This window comes from Emys orbicularis, chromosome 1 (genome assembly GCF_028017835.1).
Source record: "Emys orbicularis isolate rEmyOrb1 chromosome 1, rEmyOrb1.hap1, whole genome shotgun sequence".
NCBI classification, from domain to species: Eukaryota; Metazoa; Chordata; order Testudines; family Emydidae; genus Emys; species Emys orbicularis.
The window spans coordinates 206,383,745-206,403,993 of record NC_088683.1 but is presented as its reverse complement, the minus strand read 5'-3'; the positions used below and the strand labels follow the sequence as shown (position 1 = coordinate 206,403,993).

General features: G+C 41.4%; 1 protein-coding gene across 2 annotated transcripts in view; it reads left to right on the top strand.

Moving 5' to 3' along the window:
• BRWD1 (bromodomain and WD repeat domain containing 1) overlaps window positions 1–20,249 on the top strand; it is a 109,242-nt gene that overhangs the window by 27,127 nt on the left and 61,866 nt on the right. For both annotated transcript variants that reach the window (XM_065397572.1, XM_065397571.1), the window contains exons 13-22: window positions 5,138–5,236; window positions 6,486–6,636; window positions 7,235–7,369; window positions 8,512–8,640; window positions 10,229–10,454; window positions 11,599–11,784; window positions 12,581–12,764; window positions 14,088–14,181; window positions 15,518–15,658; window positions 17,646–17,731. In XM_065397572.1, coding sequence (XP_065253644.1) covers window positions 5,138–5,236; window positions 6,486–6,636; window positions 7,235–7,369; window positions 8,512–8,640; window positions 10,229–10,454; window positions 11,599–11,784; window positions 12,581–12,764; window positions 14,088–14,181; window positions 15,518–15,658; window positions 17,646–17,731 — 1,431 coding nt within the window. The remainder of the gene's footprint in view (window positions 1–5,137; window positions 5,237–6,485; window positions 6,637–7,234; window positions 7,370–8,511; window positions 8,641–10,228; window positions 10,455–11,598; window positions 11,785–12,580; window positions 12,765–14,087; window positions 14,182–15,517; window positions 15,659–17,645; window positions 17,732–20,249) is intronic.

Genomic DNA, 20,249 nt, shown 5'->3' with positions numbered 1-20,249 from the left:
CTCTGCAGTCAACGAACGAGAGCGACATGGCCAGCAGGCCCCGGCCCCCAAGGCCCAAGGAGGCAAAGCGCTTGGACTTATTTGGGAGAAAGGTTTACTCGTCCAGGGGCCTCCAGTTGAGGATCGCTAACCAGCAAGCGATTCTGAACAGACACAACTTCAATTCTTGGACATCAGTCTCCAAGTTTAAGGAATCCCTGCCTCAGGGCTCACAACCCGAGTTTGCGGCTATAGTAGACGAAGGGAAGGCAGTAGCCAAAACCTCTCTACAGGCCTCCCTTGACTCCGCGGACGCAGCTGCTAGGACAATCGCGTCAGGAGTGGTAATGAGACGCTCGGCATGGCTACAGGCTTCCGGCCTTCCCCCAGAGGTGCAAAACACCCTCCAAGACCTTCCGTTCGAGGGGTCAGGCTTGTTTTCGGACCAGACGGATACCAGACTACATAGCCTCAAAGACTCTCGAGCTACCCTCAAGTCGTTGGGAATGCATACCCCAGTGACACAGAGGAAACCCTTTAAGCCCCAACCTCCGCAAAGGCAGTACCACCCTCGTCCTAGACAGGAACCGTACCGCAGAAGGGGCAGGGATAACAGGCGTAGACGCAACAACACGCCTAACCAGGGCCAGAATCATGGCCAAGGCAAGCCGCAGCCGGGAAACAAGCAAGGGTTTTGAAGCTGCGATCGAGGACAGCGTACCAAACTCTATTCCGGATCCCCCTCTGTGTTTCAGGGACCGCCTGTCCCATTTTTACCGTGCTTGGTCACATATAACATCGGACCGCTGGGTCTTGCGCACGGTGGAGGCAGGCTACACCCTTCAGTTCTCCTCGCCCCCTCCCTCCCATCCCCCATCCCCGTCCCTCTTCAGGGACCCCTCTCACGAGCAACTCCTCATGCAGGAGGTGCGGACCCTCCTCACAGTAGGAGCAGTGGAAGAGGTTCCTCCGGACCTAAGGGGGAAAGGGTTCTACTCCAGATACTTCCTCATTCCCAAAGCAAAAGGGGGCCTCCGTCCCATTTTGGACCTACGCAGACTAAACAAATTTTTGGTCAAGGCACGTTTCCGTATGGTCTCCCTTGGCGCTATTATCCCATCCCTGGATCCGGGGGATTGGTACGCTGCCCTCGATATGAAAGATGCGTACTTTCACATCGCCATCCGCCCGGCCCACCGGCGGTTCCTGCGTTTCACCATCAACCAACACCATTTTCAATTTACGGTCTTGCCCTTCGGCCTGGCAACGGCCCCGCGAGTGTTCACAAAATGCATGTCCGTGGTGGCAGCTTTTCTTTGGAAAAGAAAGATGCGCGTATACCCGTATTTGGATGACTGGCTCCTTGCGGGCCGGTCGCAGGCCGCGGTCCGCTCCCACGTGACGTTGGCACTACAGGTGTTCCGCAAGCTCAGTCTACTGGTCAATGTGCCCAAGTCATCACTGATCCCCACGCAGAGACTGGACTTCATAGGGGCAGTCCTGGACTCGGTGGCGGCACGGGCAAGTCTTCCAGTATCGCGGTTCTTGGCCATTCAAAGGGTCGTAAGCTCCATCCTGCAATTCCCCACGACCATGGCCAGATGCTGCATGCAACTCTTGGGGCACACGGCCTGCACACATGTAGTCAGACATGCCCGCCTAAGGCTCAGGCCATTACAGTTGTGGCTGGCCCAAACATATCGCCCCAACAGAGACCCCTTAGACCTGGTGGTGACAATCCCAGCTCGGGTGTCGAACTCTCTCCGCTGGTGGCTCGATCAGCAGCAGGTTTGCGAAGGGGTCCCTTTCGCCACCCCGCAACCCACTCTAACGTTAGTAACAGACGCGTCGGACCTGGGTTGGGGGGGCGCACCTGGGGGACCTGCGGACCCAGGGCTTATGGTCCAAGGAAGAAAAGTTGCTTCACATCAATCTGAAGGAGTTAAGGGCGGTTCGCCTCGCCTGCCAGACCTTTCATGCTACCATAGAAGGCCACAGTGTGTCAGTTCTGACGGACAACACTACCGCCATGTTCTACATAAACAAGCAGGGCGGGTCCCGTTCCTCTCCCCTCTGTCATGAGGCGCTCCTCCTATGGGACTTCTGCATAGCCCATTCAGTCCACCTACTCGCAACATATCTCCCGGGGGCCCAAAACGGGTTAGCAGACCGCCTCAGCCGGTCCTACCACACACACGAGTGGACGTTGAGACAGGACGTCCTGCATTTAATATTCCAGAGGTGGGGGTTTCCCCAGGTGGATCTCTTTGCCACCAAGAGCAACAGCCAATGCCCTCAGTTTTGTTCATTCCAGAACCTCAGCCCGGGCTCGTTGGCAGATGCCTTCACGATTCTGTGGGGCGGGAGCCTGAGGTATGCCTTCCCTCCGTTCCCGCTCATCCACAGGGTCCTCCTCAAGACCCGCAGGGACAAGGCGACAGTCATCCTCATCGCCCCGGTGTGGCCACGCCAGCACTGGTTCACGACCCTGCTGGAACTGTCCGTGACCACCCCGATCGCCCTCCCCCTCCATCGCGACCTCATCACACAAGATCGGGGTCGCCTACTCCACCCGAACCTACCATCGCTACATCTCACGGCGTGGTATCTCTCTGGCTAAACGATACGGAGCACAGGTGCTCCCACCAGGTCCAGCAAATTCTCCTTGGTAGTAGGAAGCCCTCCACAAGAGTGACCTACCTTGCCAAATGGAAAAGGTTCTCCCACTGGTGTGAGCCTCATCGCATACAGCCTCTGCAGGCCTCAGTCCCATCAATTCTGGACTACTTGCTACACCTCAAGCATCAAGGGCTCGCCCCCGCCTCAATTAAAGTGCATCTGGCTGCAATATCGGCGTTCCACCCTGAGGAGTTGGGGGTTTCGGTGTTCTCCAACCCCACAGTAGTTCGATTCCTCAAGGGGCTGGAGAGGGTGTTTCCCTACTCGCGCCCGCTGGTCCCTGTGTGGAATCTCAACCTGGTCCTGACTAAACTCATGGGGCCGCCCTTTGAACCCCTAGCCTCTTGCTCCCTCATGCACCTCTCATGGAAGGTAGCATTTCTCGTGGCCATCACATCGGCTAGGAGGGTATCGGAATTGAGAGCCCTCACTTCGGAACCTCCTTATACAGTTTTTTATAAAGATAAGGTGCAACTGAGGCCGCACCCTAAGTTCCTTCCAAAGGTGGTCATGCATTTTCATATGGGACAGGACATTTGTTTACTGGTGTTCTTCCCTAAGCCCCATACGGACCCAAGCCACCGCAGCCTGCATACCGTCGATGTCCGTAGAGCCTTGGCATTTTATCTAGAACGGACCAGGCCATTCCGCAAATCGATTCAACTGTTTATTGCCATTGCGGAGCGAATGAGAGGCCAACCTATCTCGACGCAACGCTTGTCAGCATGGATTGTGCTTTGCATATGCACATGCTATGAGCTCGCCAACGTACCAGCCCCGGAGATCAGGGCTCACTCAACTAGGGCCCAAGCGTCCTCGGCGGCTTTCTTGGCGCAGGTTCCACTCCAGGAAATCTGTAAAGCGGCCACCTGGTCGTCGGTGCATACGTTCACAGCCCACTACGCGATCCATCATCAGACCAGAGAGGATGCGGTTGTCGGCAGGGCTGTGCTTCAATCAGTTATTCCTTGACTCCTACCCACCTCCAATGGTAAGCTTGTGAGTCACCTAATGTGTAATGGACGTGAACAATCACTCGAAGAAGAAAAAACGGTTACTTACCTTCTGTAACTGTTGTTCTTCGAGATGTGTTGTTCACGTCCATTACACTTCCCACCCTCCTTCCCCTCTGTCGGAGTCACTGGCAAGAAGGAACCGAGGGAGGGTCGGGCCCGCAGGGATATATATACGCTAGAGCGGGGCGCCGCTCTGGCGGGAAGGGAGACCCTGCCGGCCCCACGGGAGCCGCTGAGGGAAAAAGTTTCCGACGTTCGTGCACGCGGCGCGCGTACACCTAATGTGTAATGGACGTGAACAACACATCTCGAAGAACAACAGTTACAGAAGGTAAGTAACCGTTTTTTATTTGGTGAAGTGTGCCAAGTATTGCTATGACACTGCACTGCTGTCTGCTCAGCTGTTTTGTTTTGCTAGTTGCTTCAGCAAACCACCCGAATTTTGCAATGTGTTTTGATCAGGAAATTAAAGCAGGGTCTGGAAACAGCAATGTCTTAAAATGATTTCATACAATTTTATTAAACTCTTTTCTTCAAGTATGGTTTTATAGAAAAAGGATTTTACAAAAAAGAGGGTGTTTTTAATGCAGCCAAAGTGCTGCTATTATTATAATAATAAAATGAATGGATATGATCTTATTACTTTAAATGCAGAAAAGATCCAAGACGGTAATTGAGTAGTATATTGATAAGTGGCATATTGGAACCATAAATTGCAAACTTTTGTTTTTTACTGGAGACCTAGATAACAGTGACTAAGAATGCTTTTGTAATCTATACCTGGCCTGGAGGTTGCAGTTTTTCCTTATTAATATGTCTCTTTCTACAGTAATCCTTGTCTTTGGCACTTTCATATTGCAGTAACCCAGTGCTATCTACGTGGGGCTACTATTTTATGCAATCCAGAAATTATAATCGGTAGAAAGTATGGCTGCTTTCTTGCTTAGCTGTGCTTCTCATGCAGGATATGGATGGAGCTCAGGCATAAATCTACCCTTTGTTGCAGTTCCTTTCCCAGTGCAATTTTAAAATATTATTTTTGATCTGTAAAGCCCTACATGAATTGCATCCAGGATATCTCAGGCTGCCTTTCTCTGTCTGATGCCATAGCATTTGAGCTAAGGGTTTTGATTTAATAAGGAAGGACCTGGAGACAGGTTTTTCTTGAAGAGTCCTTAGCTTTCCTGTTGTTCTGCCACTTCTCAAATTTGTTGACCTTGAGCTCACATAGAAAGCTCATCTTTTTCTTAGGCTTTCTCTGGGAAAGAAGTCTGAGTTTGGGTCGTTGGAGAGTCTAAGCCTGGATTGGAAAGATAACTTGTTTTGGTCGTTATTCCATTTTGTAGGTTTTATTTAACCGTGTGTTTATGCCCCCAGAACTCTGGATGGGTGTATTTTTAAGTAGAAATACTGTGACTATCTACTTTTGTGTACTAGATAAAATCTTTTACGATTATTTCAAGGTTCATAAGTGGCAGCAGAGATGGAACAGCCCATATCTGGCGTTTCCAGCAAACAGAATGGAGGAGCATCTTGTTGGATATGGCTGATAAGTTACCAGGGTAGGCTGAGTGTCTTCTATTTGTGTGTTTATGGGGAGTCGGGTACTTTGAAAGATTCACTATATCTGCTTGGAATCTAATCTAAATTCTGCACCTTTTAATGTAAGTAAGTATGTTTGTTGTTTTTTGATTAGTGTATTAAAGAAGTTCCTCTTCAGTATAATATTCATTTTCTTCTTCAGAAGAAAAATGCCCATTGTTTACTGAAGCCTGCTGCATCTGATTCCTTTCTAGCAATCCAGAAGCCCTGTTCCTACCATAAATTGTAACTTTATCATAACTTGATTTGCTTTAATTAGCATAGCAATTTGATTTTTTTCCAAAAGTGTTCTCTAGTTTTCTCCCACATATTGTGGCATCACAAACTGCTCCCAGAGTTTCAAAATGAAAATTCTGAAAATCTAAATGTGCTCCTAATTTTGAGGAAGTCAGTTTCATATGGGCTCCATCTAAAAAGATGGAGGTAATTTTGTGCACCCTATGAAATAAATACACTAAATTTTAGCAGTGCTTTCCCATTCCTCCTTCAGAGGCCTACATTCAGTGAATTGAATTTGTTTTATTTTGTGTGTCTCTTGTTTTCCACAAATCTTTTTGACATGCACATGTAGGGACTGAATTAAGACACACAAAGTGGGTTCAACAGCCTTTTTCTTTAAAAGAGAAGCAAGAATAACTTAGAGTCAGACTTCAGGGCAGATTGAGAGTCCCAGGTCCTTGGTTTCTGGTATCCTTATAGCTCATTCTGATTCTTAACTTCAGTATTCTAATAAATTTCTTATTGAACTGTACTGTGTGACAACTTACACAAACATCCAATTCTCATGAAGCTTATCTAATTAAAAAAAAAAAAGGTGAAATAAGATATCTGAACATCATTGGACTGTTGGGTGGATTTTTTTTAAGTATCAGTTCTTCAGTGGGTTCACTAACATTTTGAGCCTAAAACATATCAGTGGTATATTTCCATTAAATTTAAAAATACACTTGTTTTGCATGCAATTTTGTGATTTAAAGTAAAACCTACCAAAGCAAGAAAACTCAGATTTAAAGTTTAAGATGTCAACACATTCTATGGTCAAGTTACTGCAGAAATATCAAAATAGTGGACAAATTATTTACTAGAGTTTAATCCTTAGCTCAATATGTCAGATTTGTAACATCACGAGAGTTCAATATTTGTTTAGATATTGAAATGTACACTTATTTTAAAAGTTATACTTACACTGGCGCTGTTCTTTTTAAATAGTGACTCTCATTCAGAAGAAGACAGATTTATGAAGCCGAAAGTAACAATGATAGCTTGGAATCAAAATGATAATTTTGTTGTTACTGCTGTGAATAATCATCTGCTAAAAGTTTGGAATTCTTATACTGGGCAATTACTTCATGATATGGTGGTATGTAATGATCTTACCTGCTTTTTAAAATATGCAGCCTTTCAATTTCATTAGTATTAAAGTGACATTTGCATGTTGAATTGGTCATTTAATTTGATTTGTCTTGGAAGCTTGTATCTGAATATAATGCATGTATAGTGCTTATTTAAAAAAAAAAAACACCCAAAAACCCAACAGCTTCCATCCCACCCAAAAAAAAAAAAAAAAAAAAATCCCAGTGTGTGCAAAACAATAATATTGAGCCTACCTTCCCTGTGAAATAGGGAAAAGCTTGAGACTTTTCTCCAGTAAATATCAAATCCCATTTTTTTTAATTAAGTAGGTATGTTGCAATCTTTGCTTGAATCCAGCCAGTGGTATGGTTCAAAAACAGTCTTTTCTTTGTCACAAGGTTCCCTGACACTTGCACCCATCTACAGTGTTTCATGCAATTGTGAAAGTGACAATAATGTTGGACCACCAAAAGTTCTCAGATTTCTGGAGGCAGTCTGGAGGGTCTGAGGGTCTTAGAAGTCTAGGATGCATGAATTCAGAACTCTCTAACGTATTAATTGTAAACTTGTGATTTTTGTATGCCTATTTTTCCATATTAAAATAGGGACATACAGATGAAGTATTTGTGTTGGAGACCCACCCTTTTGATTCAAGGATTATGTTATCTGCAGGCCATGATGGCAATATCTTTATATGGGATATTACAAAAGGCATCAAAACTAAGCATTATTTTAACATGGTAAGATCAAATTATTATATATTCCTCTGCCTTTTTCAGGATATGCAACATGTTTGAGCAATTGTGATCAGAGCATCTTCTCTCTCCCACTCTCCCTATTTTTGGGGCTTCTAAAATGGTGGTTTAACTTTAATTTGGCCCTGTTGGTCTTTAAAGCCCTTATCTTGTGTAGTCCCTTGTTATAATTAGACTAGCACCTCAAGGCTCATTCTGACAAGTAATTACATTGTCAGCTGTGTCTTTAAGAATGCTACTGTCATTTAAGTCAGCAAGTGATGGTGCCTCTTTTTGTGGTTCGCCCAACTACATGGAGCTCACTTCATTCTTGACAGCTGTCTTAGCCCATCCTTCTCCACTTTTAAATAACTTATTTTTTCCCCAAGTTGTGCTAGTATAACCACTGTTCACACTTTTTTTTGTTTCTTTCTAGATGTAGACAATAAGGGATTGGCTTTGTATCTTGTACTTTGTCTTGAGGATATCTTTGTAAAGTGCTATAGCAGTGAGGTTCTTTAAAAAGTAGCATTTGATATTAAAGTGGCTTTGTTTAAAAATATAAAGCTTTGTAAAAAGCATGTTTTTAGCTGTTGTAGTTCAAATTACAGTAGATCCACAACCTTAAATAAGTCTCTTAAAATTTGGACCTATCTAGGAAATGAAATAGCTGACTATAGACTCTTGATTTTGCAATCTAAATATAATTTTATGTTCCTCTTTATTAATACTGAGAATAGGTTACATATGGTAGAGACTTAGGATAAATCTCTAAATTTCTCATATTCCCCTCTCAGCCATATTTGAGGGTACGTTACTTGATGGGGCCCAAGCTAGTAATCACATCTGCATGGGTGAATGCTGCTGCCTTCACAAAGTCCAGCTGACTTCAGAGAGACTCTACAGGTGTTAAGGGTCTTCCAATGCAGATCCAATTCCAAGATTGGAGTCCTAATTATCATGTAATGAGGAACGTTAAACTTAATGTAAGAAGAAAAATTTCACTGTAACATATAGTAGGAGAAACGTGACCTTGTTTTTAAATAACAGGGAGTCTCTGGTAATTGAAGTTTGGATAAGGCTGTACAATGTTGCTTGTTCCAAAAAATATGACAAAACCTACCTTGAGTTTCATTTCTTCAATCTAGATTGAAGGACAAGGACACGGTGCTGTTTTTGACTGCAAGTTTTCATCAGATGGACAACATTTTGCCTGTACAGATTCTCATGGGCATCTGTTGATATTTGGTTTTGGGTGCAACAAGCCTTATGAAAAGGTAAGTTCAGGTTTCAGTTGACATTTGTGATGATTAGAGAAATAAATGAATTCATGTGAAAAATATACTGCATACTTGGATATATGTATTACTATCTTGACTTCTGATTTGTTTTTGTTTTGTTTTTTTGCTTTGCTTAATAAGCAGTTACTTTTCTCTTAGACTGGCACTTCAGACATTCTTCTATCATAAAACAAACTTTCTAGTTGGGCAACAAGACTGTAGCTGTAAATACAATGTTGGGCTCTTACATGACACTTGGCACTTACGATACTGCCAGGTATGACCCTAATCAGATCAGCAATGACTGCAAATTGTATTGCATTTACTATCGTAAAACTCTAGTTCCAAATTTATCATTTGAGAGTTTTTTCCCTAACTATCCTACCTATTCAACTTGGGATCAAAAAGGGAAAAGTGGTTCATTTCTTCTTGCTTATCACCATCAGTAATAAAAGTTCAGACTGTTACCTCTTTGACACTTTTGCACCCCCATTTTACTTCAGTGCAATTACTTGGATGTAACTGAAGGCTTAATTTTGATTGCAGAATCTTTATTTCTGGTGCTAATTCTTGATGAAGAAAGAACCTTGCTTGACTTTGCTATCCCACGGCAAATTTGTAGGTTAGCAGTTAGAGAACCATATGTTTAGATGGAAACAAAGCAAATGTTTGCTAAATGTTAAATTAAAAATGGAAATTTGAAATGTTGTTTTATAGTTACTTTTCAGGGTAGAGCAGCAATTTTATTTAATATAGGCTTGCAGAACTTTCAATGTATTATCCTCTCAAAGACCAACGTACTGAATACTTTTAACTGCTTGCCTATCAAAATTCCTTTCTTTTATGAGGGATATGATATCATCAGAGCAACACAAATCTAGGATGGCATAGGATCTTTGTGTGGCTTTTTTCCTTTTGAGAACTTGGTCTCTCTATACCAGGGATCGGCAACCTTTGGCACGCGGCTTACCAAGGTAAGCACCCTTGCGGGCCGGGCCGGTTTGTTTACCTGCCACGTCTGCAGGTTCTGCCGATCGCAGCTCCCACTGGCCGCGGTTTGCCGTCCCAGGTCAATGGGGGCTGCAGGAAGCAGCGCGGGCCGAGGGATGTGCTGGCCGCCGCTTCCCGCTGTTCCCATTGGCCAGTGGGAGCTGCGATCAGCCAAACTTGTGGACGTGGCCGGTAAACAAACCGGCCCGGCCCGCCAGGGGGCTTACCCTGGCGAGCTGCGTGCCAAAGGCTGCCAATCCCTGCTCTATACCAATTATCAGGGGGTAGCTGTGTTAGTCTGTATCCACAAAAACAAGGAGTCCGGTGGCACCTTAGAGACTAACAGATTTATTTGGGCATAAGCTTTCGTGGGTAAAAAGAAGTGGAAGAAAAAAGAAAGTGAAGTGGGTTTTTTACCCACGAAAGCTTATGCCCAAATAAATCTGTTAGTCTTTAAGGTGCCACCTGACTCCTTGTTGTTTCTATACCAATTGTTGCAATAGGAGGTAAATTTAGTATAATTTTCTTCTACATGCAAGTTCTTTAACACATCTTTTTTTCAAGTTGACAATATGCGAGCTTCATTTATTTCCAGATTCCTGATCAGATGTTCTTCCACACTGACTACCGACCATTGATTCGAGACGCTAACAATTATGTCCTAGATGAGCAAACACAACAGGCTCCTCATCTCATGCCACCTCCGTTCTTAGTAGATGTGGATGGAAACCCTCATCCAACAAAATACCAGAGATTAGTACCAGGAAGAGAGAACTGTGCAGATGAACATTTGATTCCTCAACTGGGATATATAGCAACAAGTAAGAATAGTAATTTCAACTTCGGGATCTGTCTGTGTCTGACTGGACTTTAGAATCATTACCATCTTTTGCATAGGAAAAGATTAATGTTCTACAGTTACGTCAAAGTTATTTATTTATTTATTTTACTTGAGATTTATGTAGTTGGGTTTTAATGCAACTGTAATATATTGTCTTGTAACAAAAATGTCTACTGGATGTAATATTGTCTGATCAAGTGTATTTGCTATAGTTTCAGCTTCTAGTTGCTGGTTTACAAAGAGGATATAATCACTAATACACTGACAGGTAATGAAGGTGGTGGTTTAGCTCAAATTGAAAAGGTGTGAGTTCTTTGGAACAAAAGATTTCGTCCGTCTAGTCTCTTTTAGTTTATAATTGGTTTCTTGGCTGTATGCAACCATAGCATGGGTATGCAAGTATCAGTAAAGAAGTTTGAGACAAATTACAATTAAGACACATTAAGAGACAATATTACAAACAATTAAAAAAATCTTTACCTGTGGTATGGATAACATCTTAAAATTATTGAAACAGAGTTTTTTTTTTTTTTTTTTTATATATATAAATTCATGGAGATATCCTATCTCCTAGAACTGTATGGGACCTTGAAAGGTCATCGAGTCCAGCCCCCTGCCTTCACTACCAGGACCAAGTACTGATTTTGCCCCAGGTCCCTAAGTGGCCCCTCAAGGATTGAACTCTCAACCCTGGGTTTAGCAAGCCAATGCTCAAACCACTGAGCTATCCCTCCCCTAATTTGCTTTTATGCTGTTTCTCCAAACCAAGAAATGCAAAGAGTAAACAGTGAAAATAGTCTGTTTCACATTTTTATGGAGGTTTTTTGGTTAATTTCATTTTCTGATGCCATATTTGGGTTGCAGCTGTTGCAGGGCATATATTTTTTTTAAAAACTCAAGAATTATTTCTGTTCATTTTAGGTTTGGTAAATGTGTCCTTTTAAAAATATTAAGTAATATAAATAACTTGGGTGATTATCCACGTTACGTTTCAGAATTATCCTCAAGTACTCAATTTTAGAAGAGCTTAATTTTTAAGGTGTGCTGTGAAGGTGATCAGCACAGCCAACTTTAGTTCTATGGCAGTTAACCATTTTGCTTATGGTTTGTATTAAATTTGCCAGGTGATGGAGAGGTTGTTGAGCAAGTGATAGGCCAGCAAACTGTTGACCAGGATGAACAAAGTCTGGAACCCAACATTCTTGATGGCATGATAAGACAATTACAGCAACAGCAAGACCAAAGAACTGGATCAGATCAAGAAGTTGTTCCAAATGGACTACAGAATGGAGACGGAACACCTAGAAGAGGTCAGTTACTACTGGTAAATATTTGTTTAGGTGTGGGGAGGGGGAAATCCCTTCATCTGAAAAGTTTTTTGTACTACTTTTGAGTATGAAATAGTCCACATGGGTTCTAGTCTAAAACTGGGCTTTTTGCTGTGTCTCTTGGGCTAAAACACCTCCAGATACTTCTGTAAATGTATCTTAAAAGGTTGAATCTCCAGCTTTTGGTACATACAACCTTAAACATACAAAAAGCATTGATTTTGATTGCAGGCAGCTAAATATTTAAGGATATATGTAGCGTACTGTAATATTTCAAGAGTTCTTGAAACTCACTTTTTACTAGTATTTTTCTAAAGTTTGCAAAATTGTCTTTTCATTGAGTAATGGTTTCTTCTCCCTTTCTTTACCTTGTGGACTTCAAGTGGATTTAAAATGAACATGGTTCTGTTCAATGTGTACGTACCTATGACTATATAAGTGTCATGCTGGGAATGGTATTTAGGTAGCTAGCTAGCTGTTGGTGCAAAATCAGCAGGAAAAACTCAAAACATCTTTCATACTGTTTTGCCTTTCATTAGGGTTTGAAAGTAGCAGTGGAAGTAATAAAGATTTTTAAAACAGCTTGAAATCCCAAATGTATTTATCACCAGAGGAGGCAATCCATTCACAAAGTTTTGATTCTTCAACATGTTTCTGTGAGCTTTCTTTCACTGGAGAATGTTAATTTTTAATTTACAGTCAAACAATTGGGGCAAACTAGATACCAAAGCTGTCCGGTGGCAGAAGATTTTCTACTCTTTCATCATATTTTTTTTAGGTTTTAGAAGGCCAAGTTTAGACATCCAGTCCCCTCCCAATATTGGTCTGCGTCGCAGTGGGCAAGTGGAAGGTGTACGTCAAATGCATCAGAATGCTCCACGAAGTCAAATTGCCACAGAGCGAGACCTTCAAGCTTGGAAACGAAGAGTAGTTGTACCAGAAATACCACTGCATTTATTCAGGTGTGTGAAAATCTAGCTGGCTCATATGAAGGACATCTCTTTTTTAAAAAATGAGGTTGCTACAATATTACTCCACACGTTTAATACCTTAATGTTCTCCTTTATTCAGTGCTGTTAGGCCTACACTAAAAAAATACTCTAGTGCAAATTGAAATTACTAAATGTTAATTTCAGTTGCATTCAAAACTAAGTTGGAAAATGTATGTGACATAAGGGTGAAGGGAGAACTAACTAGTTGGAAAATAACTTGAGCATGTAAGAGGGTTTACTGCAAACAATGAAGTATATGCCAAAAGAATTGAAAGGGTAGTTAGGTTCACTGAATGCTCCTCATTTTCCAGAAAAGTGAGGGTTATAGCGCTACATTCACTAACTTGGAAAGATTCAAAAAAATCTTTTGGAGGCTCCTGAGCGACTCCTCTCCTGGTACGAGTTGCTATCCATCAGCAACACAAGAGGAGCACTGCCTGAACAGGAGGCAGCAGAAGGTTCTTGAAGACAGCTGGCTGCTGTTTTCATACAGGAGCATTAAATGCCTAGGAGGAAGAGAAGTTGCATTTGTTGCTGAGGATAAGAAACAGCAGCACTTGTAGCCAAGGGGGCTGTTAAAAGCTTTTTCCTTCATCCCAGCCTCAGAGCCAGGTGTCTGAAAAAGGGAAAGAGGAGGAAATCCTGTTGTCGTCATCACCTGCTTGCAAAGCCTGGTGATTGTAGGGAGGAAGAGAAGCAAACCCTCTAGTGTTAAATGGTATCAGCTAAGATTGGTTGAATCTACTTTACTTGGCCAGCATGTTTAAAAGAAAAATCTAGAAACCTGTTCCTTTGCAAACAGTAAATATGTTCTTGATGCCTATCACTGTACATGGTGCCTGTTAGCATGATTCAAGTAGTGTAGACCAAAAAGATGTGTAATGGAGGTGATCTATCCATATATTTGGACCTACTTCTGATGGGACCATAGATTGAAAATGAGGGGGGGGGGGGGCGGTTATTTCATCCTACAAGGGATAGTGGTGAATTTGGGAGAAAAATCCTCTTGTAAATCCTTCTTATCAACCATGTCTGCCAATGTGTCAGGAGAGTTTTTTCTTTATGAATTGATAGATATATAAAAGCCCTAAATATTTAGAAACTATAGAATTTCTCCATCGTGTTATAACGATTCCAAGAGAGGATAAAATTTGGACATTTAAACTGTCAATTTTGTTAGGTCCAGTGTCAGAATATAAAGTATTTTAAAGAAGACAAACCTGTAACTACTCAATTTACTTTCAGAATTGTGATTTTACTTTTATTTTGACAAGTTTCAAAACTCTCTTGTAGAAAACAGGAGGAGTACCGGATTGCAAAAGGAGAGGAAGAGAGAGAGCTCTATGCAACAGAGAGGAAAAGGAAGACATTTCAGTTCTCAGAAAAGGTATGAAACAGATATAGTGAATGATGAGCTCCTAACTTCTGCATGAGAGAGCCGCGAGTTGAAAAAGTACCTACACATGTCTCTAAAGATACCATCTTGCAGGATTCTCCCAGACCCCAGTGCCCCATTTTTCTGGTAAATTTTTTATTTTATGGTGACTCCCTTGAATTGGCGTTTTTTCTGGGAGCTTCACCTTCCTCCATCCACAGAACTGACTGGAACTCGGTTGGCAGCTTGTCTGACAGTCAAGAGCGGGCCTGGATTGGACTTCATGCTGCTATTATTGTATTAAAGGATTCAAGATTGTATAGATAGGGCAGTTTTCCCAGTCACATACAGTACTAATGAGTGTAAAAATAGTGAGAATCCTCCAAGATATCTTCAGAGTTTATAGAAATTAATTCAGAATAATAGGCTAGTATCACTTTTGTCTTTTGCAGCTTACTTTGTGGATTTGACAGCATTTTGTGTGCAATCAGTTTCAGGGTTGTTCCTATATAGTCAGTTTTTCCTTTTCTGTTGTTCGTTGGAAAGGCCCAAACAAGACAGAACGGTTTAAATAGGAAAACGTGATTGTAAAACTGTACACCAAAATTGGCAGGGCGATTTGGTGACAGGTAAAATATCTAGTTACTGTTAACTTTTTTTTTTTTAATTGAGTAGATTTCAAATTGGTGTGCTACTAACGGTAAATTAAATGGTGGACTTGCAACAAGTTCTGTTAAGTTGTAAAATAACCACTATTAATTTATAACAGCTTCTTAAAATATTGAACCTTGAAAGTGGTCGGCCTTTCTCACAAATTCAGAAGAACTATATTTCTTGTTTTGATCTATGTTGTCAAAATAACAGCTTATTTTTATATTTAAAACAACTCTTGTTTTTGGCTTACCTTTCTTTATAGTTGCATTGATTGTATCTTCTCATATGACATAATTTTTTCTTTAATTTCATAAACTGGTCCTCAATTCCACAGCAGATAATAGAACTACAGAATAAACTAGGAGTCCTGTTTATGTAAATAATCAGTTTCACTACACAACTATAATTACTGTTTAAATCTTTTTTTAAAACTTATGGCATTAGGAGTTACGATTTTGACACTACTGTAAGGTGTACCACATTTAAGCAAAAAGTGGGAACTCTGAATAGCTTGTTAGACCTCAGCTCTTCAAGAATAGATACTCTTTGCATTCTTGTATGTTCACAATATTTGTTACAAGTCTATAAAATTAAGTTTACTTTCATATTGTAAAGCTATATTTAACTTATCTATTTATGCAAAAATTGGATTGCATTAATTCAGCATTGTATCTTTATCTGTAACGCCTGTTAGAGTGACTCTGAAGCTTCACTGATACAATCCAAGCGTAGACTACATAGGCGTAAATATCCAAGTTATCGAACACGGAATAACACAGAACAACTTGATTCATCTGATGAGGAAAGGGATGACTGTTTTGGCTTTATAAACCAGGTGAGTGCTTTTCCAAATTCTTTAATTCACTAACTGGAGTTAGTGGAAAGTATCCTGAAAGTTTCATAAAATGTCAGATTTCTGTTGCAGAAAATGCATGCACCCCTGTTTTTACAAGAACAAATATTTCTATAATATGTTAACTGTCAGCAGATATTACCAGTGCTCTAGATTGCCCAACACTTCCGTTATAAAACCTTGCTTTCAGTTTATAAATACTGTGCCAAACTCTGTTTGGGCTATTATTTTCCATGCCAGTCATCTGCCTCAGGTTGAACACTTCTGAAAGTTTCCGCAAAAATAGCTTACCCATTTCCAAGAACGAGATTTGCAAAACAACATATTTTTTCCTATTGTTAAAAAACAAAACAAAAAACCCTTACAATTGTTTCATTGAGAAGCTCTAGTGCCTTTATGCTTTGTAGTAGGGATTTGAAATTTGGCATTGGCTACCCCCTGGTTTCAGATGTCTTTTGTTGTTCTGTGGAAAAACTGCCCAAATTTATCCAAGTTTATAATACTTTTGAAAAAAAGTATGTTTGCATATGCTCAGTAGTGACTTGGAGTTTGGCAGCTAAATTCTCCAAAGATTCTGTCTATGTTGGGCAAGGGTTGAGCAGGAGTTTCCCTATAAGTGCTGCTCCTGACTGCGGTGGTGGGCGGCACAGGAACAGAAAGCAGTGAGACTCTCTCATGCCTCTCTGTTTTGCCCCTCAAATGCAGAGGGAACAAGAGCCAGACTTGGGGATTGAAGAACTGGGGCTGGGAAATATGGTAGTTGAAGCCAGGGGGAGAGACTGGTAGCTATGCTATGGGGTTGAATCAGGGTCGTGTATGAAGAGACTGTTGTCTGTAGGAACCCTGCTTCATCTGTTGCAAGTTGAAAAATGTATAGTGAATGAGGCAGGGGGTTGCAGGAGTAGAGGACAGTATCATGGTTAAGGCAGTTGAATGCACAGGCAACCTTAATTCCGTCATTTCTTAACCTTGAGTACTTGACTCTGCAACTTTAACAATTTTCTTTTAACATAGGTTTTGTGTAGTATGCTGTAGGATACAACCTGAGTCATGACCAGCTCTGATAGCCCTCATGCTGATACCCAGTTACTAGGTCTATTTAAAAAAAGCAGTCCTTAAATTCACAATGAGCTATTGCTCCTAGGAATCTGAAATTCACACGGGCAAAAATTGCAGGAAATGTTAAAACTTCTGCAGTATATCAGGGGATATTTCGCATACCATGTAATCCATTTTGTATTTAAATATACACTGTTTTACTTAAAAAAATTATTGAATACAAGGCCAATCAATATGCTGAAAATCTACAAAATCACCATGCCCATCTTGTATGAAATATTTAAGGAAAACAAATTTACAGAAGTTAGAACTCTACTGTTTTTATGGGGAGGAGGGGCATGGTATTTTTTCATATGTGGATCCCCTTCCTCTACCACTTTAAATCCTCCTTTTGCATGCTGAGTGAGCCAGGTTCTGTCATACATTGACTTCATGAGGACATCAAGAGTCTAAGATATTTTAATACTCATTTTGATATATAATTTGCAATCTTGCAAAGTGTGTGCAATCAAAGAATGCTAAGGTATTCATAGGCAAAACAGTGAGGCTACCACTGGGGGGTGGGGCTGTTGTAGCCTTGGAAACAGCTGTAACAGATCTTATGGCCTCTGTGTTTCTGTACAGTCTACTCATGTTGAATAATTTAATGTGCAGTGCTAGTTTGTGTTCATATTGAGGAAGTCAGCTCAAATAGAAATTAAAGAACTTTACTTCACTATTTTTAATAATTTGTTATTTTTAACGTAGTAAGGAGATCTCTTTTTAACTTGATATCTTTCCTTCCCCTTATGGATGCTATCTTAGTGTTTAAAACAATATAAAACTTACAATGTGCACTGCAAAAAAAAAAAAAAAAATAGGATTGATAGTCAACTAAACTTTTTTTTTTTTTTTTTTTTTTTTAATCCAGGAAGCAGAAGAAAGTGAAGGCTCAGGTTCTTCTGATGAGGAGGAAGAATGGAAAAGTGACAAGAAAAGCAACAGTAACAGTTCTAGGTAAAAAAAAAATTTCCACTTTCTCACTTAAGTCTCTCCTGAATGTTGTCAAATTTTGTTTTTGAATGTCTACACAAATGTAGATAAAATCTCCCATATAAAGTTCTAGCATGATTAGGCTACTTGAAGAAATCCATTCTCTGAAAACATCCTGGGATTAGGGGCTTTTTACCAGCAATCAAGAAAGATGCTCAGTCAAGGGACCGGTGTGTGTGTTAAACAAAAAACCTTGCCAATATTCACTTCTTTACTCTTACTGAAATGATTGTTTTAAAAAAAGTGAAGCCACATTTTGTGTATGCTAAATACAAATATCTTGTTAAGGCAACGTTAAAGTTAAAAAGTTGATGTTTGAATTACCATGGTGACTTTTATTATCAATCATAGAAATGTAGGCCTGGAAGGGACCTCGAGAAGGCAAGTCCAGTCCCCTGCACTGAGGCAGGACCAAATAAATCTCGACCATCCCTGACAGGTGTTTGTCCAATCTATTCTTTAAAACCTCCAGTGTTAGGGGATTCCACAGCCTCCCTTGGAAATCTATTCCAGGGCTTAACGACCCTTATAGTTAGAAAATTGTTCCTAATATCTAACCTAATCTCTCTTGCTGTAGATTAAGCCCATTACTTCTTGTCCTAACTTCAGTGGTTATAGAGAACAATTGATCAGTCCTCTGTATAACAGCCATTAAATATTTAAAGACTGTTATCAGGCCCACCCCCCAGTTGTCTTTTCTCAAAACTAAACATGGCCAGTTTTTTTAAACCTTTCCCCATAGCTCAGGTTTTCTAAACTTCTTATAATTTTTGTTGCTTTCCTCTGGATTCTCTCCAGTTTGTCCACATCTTTCCAAAAGTATGGCACCCAAAACTGGACACTGTACTCCAGCTGAGACCTGACCAATGCCAAATAGAGTGGGACAATTACCTCCCCTGACTTACATACAACATGCTTGTTAATATTAACCTTTCACAACTGCATCACATTGACTCATATTCAATTTATGATTCACGATAGCCCCCAGATCCTTTTCAGCAGTACTACCACCAAGCCAGTTATTCCCCGTTTTGCATTTGATTTTATCCTTCCTAAGTGAAGTACTTTGCATTTGTCTTCATTGAATTTCATCTTGTTGAATTCAGGCCAGCTCTCCAATTTATCATAAGAAGTGCATAAGATAAATTAAGGACTCAGAAATCAGCAAATACAAAAGCTAAGTAGTCTGATACCACACTTTCTCAAATACAGTTTGTGAATGTAAGAATGTGTGGTGACATATATTGTTTTAATGTGAGAAATGCAGAATTTTTATTTCCTGATGTGAGTCTTCAGTGCATATTAAGGATCTGTGAATAGTGAGTCCTTTACATTTAATTTCATAGGCTTGTAAAGGAAAAAGTTGGAAGATGTCCCCAGTAGTAGGGCTAATAGACAAGGGAAAGCACAGGCAAGTTTCACCTTTTAACGTCATAACTGTCTCCTTTAAGAATTTATAGGCGTGATTTGGCTAATGTCTGTTTTAAGCTATGTACATGTTTCTGTGTCAGTGCAGAAGACTTAGTGATCCCAGAGTTTGCCAACATTGTTCTTTGAGTAGATGCAGCCGTGTATTCCAAGTAGAGTGACAGCGCTCATGTTTGTAGCCTGTCCCTTGGCTATATGAGGTAGCGCTGTCCTGACCACTCTGTTTCCTTCTCACCACTTGTCAGCTGAAGTCGGAGCTCTGTGTGGTTCTCGCTTCACAACCTCGCAATTAGTTTTTTACTGTATATAATTAATAGTAGTATTAGTTAAAAGTTACAGTATATAGCATTGTGTTAGTGGCAGTGCTCCCCAGTGATGCCCTCACCTGGGTTCAAGCATTGTCGTTTGTGGGGAGTGGAGATTCCTAACAGTGACCCCCACACATGGTGCTTGCTCTGCCTTGGCGAAGCTCATCTTAAGGAGCACTGTTTGATCTGCAGATCATTCAAAAAGAGGACCTACGTGGCACAGGACCTTTGCCTTAAGCAGCACCTGGTTGAGCTGTCCATGAGGCCTGACCCAGTACTGAAGCTTCTGACACCCCATCGGTAGAGGGGAGGGAAGGGCAGATGCCTCATACCATCAAGTTTGGTTGCAGGCATCTGTTGAGGCTGGTACCGATGAGAACAGTGCTGGTACTGACAGTGTCAGTGGTGTTGACGTACCAGGCTGCGGCAGACCTACTTTGTCCTTTGGTCCCATGCTCGCCACTGGTCCCCAACACCGACGCAATCAACACCACAGATGGTTCCATGGAGGCTTTCTCCGCCCTTGATGTCAGCGCACCCGGGTGCTTCAGTACTGTTGTTTGCACCAAGACTGACCTTGCCTGCTGCATCAGTCTTTTCAGCACTAGTGTTGCAGATTACATTGGGGGCATCTATCTCGACCTTGTTCTGGGCTACAGACAAGTCGGATTGCCCATTGGAATCGCCCCTCCCATGTCTCCTAGGTCCTGGGACTCCTATGCTTCAGAGTCGGGCTTCTCGCCCTC